Raw genomic sequence first — 6,332 nt, 5'->3', positions numbered from 1 at the left:
TTCCAGCACAAGAAAATACGCCATCTACTGGTGAATAAGATAGCAAAGGCAGAATGTCTTCGAGCTATTCTTATAATTCCCTTTTCAAAATGCTTACTACTTGCAATAGCTATGGTACAACATGCACATTTTAGAGTTCACGTACATGTACGTTTTGGAGTTCAGGTACAACAACGTAAACAAATGCAAAGAAGCAGGATTGCAAGTTTTGAAAGAAAAAAAAAAGACAATGACAGAGGAAAATGCAAATTTGCATTTTGAAAAAACATTAAGTTTTGAATGAAAAGAAAAAACATAACAAATAGTAATATCACACACAAATATTCATAGAGTTGGAAACCAAGAGGTAAGAAGCAGTGAGTGAGAAAGAAATATGAACATTAAAGCTCTCTTCTTTCTTCATTTTCTTAACATCACACTATGGACTGTATGGACCATGTGTTAAGGAGGGATCAATGTGCCTCGCAAGGTGGGCTTTATGGTGCATTACACGGAGGACTTAATGTGACCTTGCGAGAAGGACTCTATGATGTCTCACGGGGAGGGCTTGATGGTGCCACGTAGAGAGGGTCTAATGTGGTATCGCGTGAGGGATTTAATGATGCCTAACGGGGAGAGCTTAATGGTGCATCGCGACAAGATGTTTATGGTGTCTCGCGAAGAGGGTTTAATAGTGTATCGTAGGGAGAGTTTATGGTGCCTCGTGGGAAGAGCTTTATGGTGCAACACGTGGAGAGCTTAATGATGCCTCAGAAGGAGGACTTAATGGTGCCTCAAAAGGATGGCTTAATGGTACCTCACATGGAAAGCTTAATTTGGCCTCGCGGGGAAGACATTTTATGGTGCCTCGCGAAGAGAACTTTATGGTGCCTCCCGGAGAGGGCTTAATGGTGTGTCTCATGGGAAGGGATTAATGGTGTCTCACGTGTGGAGGGTTTTATGGTTCTCACGGGGAGGATTTAATTGTGCTTCGCATGGATGATTTTATGGTGTCTCGTAAGGAGGACTCAATGTGGCCTCGCGAGGAGGGCTTTTGTGGTGCCTCGTGGGGAGGACTTAATGGTGCCTCGTGGGGAGGACTTTGTGGTGTTTCGCTAGGAGGACTTAATGTGGTCTCGTTGGAAGGGCTTTTATGGTGTCTTGCAGGGAGGACTTTATAGTTCCTCGTAGGGAGGACTTTGTGGTGTTTCGCTAGGAGGACTTAATGTGGTCTCGTTGGAAGGGCTTTTATGGTGTCTTGCAGGGAGGACTTTATAGTTCCTCGTAGGGAGGACTTTATACTTTATCACAACCGAAATCACGATGGAACGACGAACAAAAAAGAAATGAGTTTAAAAAGAGAGTTTAGAGTCATCGCCGTAGTTTACTAAGAAAAAACTATGGAAAACCGCAACATAAGAAAAGATATGCAAAAATTTGATTTTGTATCCGGGAGTGAGTTACTTATAGGAAAGGTGTTTGCACCTATGGTGTCCGCCCGAAGATGACACCTTTAATTAAATATGCAAATTGATGAATTTTTCAAAAGGTTAATTTTCCCCCAAAAATATTAAGATAATAATACTAAGTTCCGACAAGGATTAAGGCGATTTCTACGTATTCTCACTGAAAATTAGGAATTAAGTTTACATAGTTCTTTGAAAACTGTTTGAAAAATTCTTTTGGAATATTTGGATATTTTTTTGGAAATGAATTTTATTTATTCGGACGAAATTGAGTGTTGACAAATGTATTTAATTTAAGCATGTATTTCCTTGGTGCATCAAGAGGGGATGTATTTTGATGTGTTAATTTGTGCATCTGTTAAACTATTAAAGCACCTTTATTTTGATGTAATCATTAAGTACAATTGTTGGAGTGCCAGTTTTTGGGAAACAATGAAATTTCACTTGGTGGACTAATATGTATAATTTCTTCATATACAACAATATATTTATAACTTTTGGTTACACAATGTTTTAACAACCAATGAATCTGTCTCATTAATTGAAAAAGATTACATCAACTACTTCAACTTTTTATAAGACATCATGGAGTTTTATCAACATTGATATTACAATTATATTAATTACGCACAAAACAAACATCATCCAATATTAACAACTTAAACCATTTTTCCAACATAAAAACAAATTTCTCTAATTTCTCAGTTTTCACCCTTTCACCATCCCTTTCTTCCATCTTCACCAAAGATTCATCCTTTTCTTTATTCATCAGACCAAGTTTTTCTTCAATTCCTTGTTCAATGCACCATTGGAAATAATTGCAACCAACTAATTCTTCATGCCCACCCTGTTCAACAAAACAACAACAATTCCCTTCAAAATTTGCTTGCATAACAAAAAAAAAATAGTGAATTTCGGTTTCATAGATCTTAAACTAGGACAACTCCAAAATTATTTTCTCTTGTCCTTAAAGGTTGTAGTAGTTCTTAAGATTGCATTCTTACCACAATAACAAATGGGTTTTACACCCAACCTCCTTGCCCCACCACCATGAGAAGACATGCTAGGATTTTGCATCTCCCATGTGCAAGACGAATAAGAACGAGTGTGAGACATACCTTAGTTGAACAATGAATAATGGAAAAGACAACCTCTTCTTTCACGGAAGACAATCTCTTCCTTAAACAACAGTGAATTTTAAAACCAAATGACATATTGTGTATAAAATTACAACTCATCAACACCAAACATAATTTATTTGAACACATTTTCGAAAAGAAGAAACAATTGAGACGAATAAAAATCTGAAGACTTAAGATTTTTGTAAAAAACCGGAACCATGATGATTTAAACCTTTATCTTTTTATAATATTTTTCTCTTGCTTTATTTTGAAACAAACCAACTAATACCAAGTCATTAACGCCATCTAGTAACCAACCCTCCAACGATGGATTAACATGAATGATACATCCAAGAAAGTGGAATAATTCTCGTTACAGTACTAAATATTCTGTTCTTCATAATTTATCTGTTCAAAGGTGTTTGTTCAACCTATATAAAGTAATTTTGGTTTCTTTTAACAACAAATTTAACCTGAAATGAATTCATTAGAATGGCAGAAACTAAAATTTATTCAATCCCACAAAGAGTAACAGTAGAAGATTGTAATCTAGTTACACACCATTGGTATGTTTTTTAGCTGATGTGAAAATTTCAGCACTAAATACTGTTCATAATCAGCATGGCACAGTATTTATGCTTCAAGTTAAGTCTGAACAACTGGTTTTGAAGTAATTTTAACAGTGGAAAATTGGATTCCAGTTAACAATGTATTACGTGACAGAAAAAAAAATGATTTCGGTGTTGTGCCAATGGCAATATGACAGAACTTGTTCCAGTACAGTCATAAACTGTTGAAGCACATTGCATGTCATCATTTAACTTTTCTTTACAGATTTTACTCAACCTAGGTAGTTTCGTTCAATCTGGTTACAACTACAGTTTTTTCTTTCTTTATCATTTTGAATCAACTCATAAAGTTCCCAATAATCCATGCTACACATAGAGCAGCATATGTACGGAAGAGTAGCTTGTTTAGAACACTCGCCGTTTTCCCATGTGAAGCAGGTACCCGTCAACTTCATTCACTGTCATCAACATATCCATTGAAAACTTCATATGTTGAAAATCTGAGTTGAAATCCAATCCTACGAAGAAACAGAAGTTAACTTGGCTGTCATAGAGAAGCCTCTATCCGAGGCTCGAATGAAAATGCAGACATAAAGTCTATGACTTCTCCATTTATGCAACATTTTGGCAATTCAACCCATTTATTGGTTTCCAAATCACACAGAATATAAGTGCATAGATCAGAGGAGTTCAAGCATATCAGTATTTGGTTTCCAGCTCCAACACAATTGATGTCTGCTTTCTTTCCATACCACACATGAGAATCTGCTGCAGGCATTGCCGCAATCTGATGCCACCCTCTATTAGCCTCATCATATTTCCACACTCTAAGAGTTGCACTCTCCAAGAATTCTGATAACAAAACAACTACCATCTCCCCATTGCACTCTACAACATCAATGGAATACTCACTAAAAACAGGTAACAACCTAGGATACTCAGAGAAGCACTTGCATGTCAAATTGCAAGCTACCACGTTCCCTGAGGAGCTAACAAAGTACACAATGTCTTGGCCATCTTTGTTGGTAATAACCGATGAATATTGCTTAGAGGGGCTTCTCTGCATGTTGCTTGCCACAACAATTCCAGCTTTGCTGAGGAAGTACACAACGTTGTCATCAGTAGAATCATGTTCCATTGAACTGTCTTCTGTCTTTCTCCTCAGAGCAATCTCAGCATCCCAACAGCCAGATCTTGAATCGTAGACTTTGAACAAGAGATTTGGAAGTTCACCAAAGACTAAGACAATTTTGAAGGAAAGTTGGTCTTTGCAAGCTGTGCTCATCACAATGGCATTGAGAGGTTGATGCTGCGGGGCACGAATTGGGGGAAGTTCTGTACAAGATCCTGTCACGGGGTTGCTCACAATGAAGTTTCCTGATAATTTCCGGTGGCAAATCAAGCCACCAGAGGCTGCAACCGGCATGCAATTTTGGTTACATTCTTCTTGCAGAAGAGGTGGGTGGTTTAGTCTCTTCCAAGCGCTCTCAGCAGAATCAAAGATAACAGATTGATTAAGGTTGGGCGCAACCATTAAAAACCAAGGATCCCTCGAGGGAATGTGAGAGCAGGCAAGCTTGAAACTTGCAGAATCAGCAACCGATTTCCATCTTTTGCACACAGAATTCAGGCGAAAGAATGTGGAAGTTGGACGCCATGAAAGTATCCTTTCAAAGAGATCCTCATTAAGGTCATCCAGAGAAAAGGTGTTGAAGAGTATATCGTTTTCATCTTCTCGCGACTTTCTCTTCAAGCTTGCAACACTCTGGCCACACTGATAATTACATTCCATTGGCAAACAATCTGTGGAGAAACAGCAAAGAAACAAAAATGTTACCAAGCAATCAACTTTTCCACTGCTAATTACTACTCACAGACATAAAAAAAGGGAAGGAATGAAGATTTCCAAATTGAAACATACATATAACAAAGAGTGACCTTGAATTCTAAAACGCAACAAATCAAGAACATCATGACCCTTTGTTCCCCAACCCCTCTCCTACAGTGACATTATTTCAACTTCAACATCGCGATTCTTCAGCTGTGCTGGCCAAAATTGCAACACTGCCGAGTTAATAAACAGTTAAAAGACCCCCCATTGCATACAATGGTGCCTGCCCATTAAATCAATCCTTAAGTTTGAAAACGCACCTCTATCAGTACACCCTCCTTCACACTGTTTTTCGAACTCAAAGCAAAAAATTAACAAAAAAGAGAGTAAAAAGACAATCTTCAGGTGAAATCAAAGACGTTCACAGCAAGACTGCAAGTAAAACAAGTGACTACGACACACATACTAAAGGGTTCAATCAGATGAGAAAAAAAGACGAAGCAAGAAGTAAAGGGTACCTGGTAGAAGTTGAAAGTGGTGTTTGGTAGAGTGGTGTGGGTAGGAAAAGAAACAGAGGGAGCGTGTTGCAGAATAGAAGACAAAAGAAAGAGAGAGAGAGATAGGGATGGAGATGGGGTTGGATTGGAGGGTGTTTTGAATTAATACGAGTGATGGGTGGATAGGGAAAAAGTGAAGAGAGCTGAAACAGTAGGAAGTATGGTAGGAAGCTTCGTTCGTTGGAGTTGGATGCTCGACACTTAACACACCCTTTCCCTTTCAATCTTACAAAACAAACCGTGAAAAAAACAAAAACATCATTTTATTTTGTTTAGGAAAAATGAAAAACACAAAAACACAACACTCTTTATTATTCGTAATAGAGAAAGAAAATTGAAAGTGGTGCAGGAGAAGAAACAATATGTTGTTGACTCTACTCTGAAAGGAATCTAATGAGGCCTTGGATTCGGGGGTTGGAAAATGGAAAGAGTTGGTGAGTAGAGTGCAGACACAGACTCACACATGACATGACACACATGAAAAACAAACAAAAAACTGGTGGCACATGTACCCACTTTAATCGTCGCTACACAGACACAGAGGGTGCCTAAAAGAAAGAGAAAGGACAACGAGGCAGTGAAAATTGTCAAAGGGGTGTTGTTGTGTTGTGCTGTGTTTTGTCTCTCATTGGTCTCATTTTTTTGACTCCCAAACCCAAAGCAAAGCAAAAATCAAGTGGCAATTAGCAACCCTGTATTTGCGGTTCCTTTGGCTCCTCGTTAAACGAATCTTTGTCTTGTTTTGCCCCTCATCAGACGGACCCTACTATGCTACCTCAACAACTACAAGTCAATGCTCTTTCTCCGAT

The 6,332-nt window shown here is 38.3% G+C and overlaps 1 protein-coding gene across 12 annotated transcripts; it reads right to left on the bottom strand.

Annotated features, from left to right (window-relative positions):
• Positions 1-3,283: 3,283 nt before the first annotated feature.
• Positions 3,284-6,093, bottom strand: LOC114196134 (F-box only protein 13-like). 12 transcript variants are annotated; one of them, XM_085666193.1, is made up of 4 exons: positions 5,485-6,091; positions 5,287-5,311; positions 5,057-5,199; positions 3,284-4,938 (listed from the first exon to the last, which is right to left on the bottom strand). In XM_085666193.1, exon 4 carries the CDS (start codon positions 4,925-4,927, stop codon positions 3,683-3,685), a length of 1,245 nt encoding a protein of 414 aa, XP_085522319.1. In that variant the 5' UTR covers positions 4,928-4,938; positions 5,057-5,199; positions 5,287-5,311; positions 5,485-6,091; the 3' UTR covers positions 3,284-3,682. The 12 variants fall into 12 exon arrangements, with proteins under 12 accessions (XP_085522319.1, XP_027942474.2, XP_027942475.2 ...); XM_028086673.2 differs by having other exon boundaries at positions 5,057-5,181; XM_028086674.2 differs by having other exon boundaries at positions 5,057-5,176.
• Between the last annotated feature and the right edge of the window lie 239 nt (positions 6,094-6,332).

The sequence above is a fragment of the Vigna unguiculata genome, chromosome 9 (genome assembly GCF_037176805.1).
Source record: "Vigna unguiculata cultivar grain cowpea cultivar isolate G323 ecotype 2 chromosome 9, ASM3717680v1, whole genome shotgun sequence".
Taxonomy (NCBI): Eukaryota; Viridiplantae; Streptophyta; class Magnoliopsida; order Fabales; family Fabaceae; genus Vigna; species Vigna unguiculata.
This window is presented reverse-complemented; position numbering and strand designations above follow the sequence as displayed.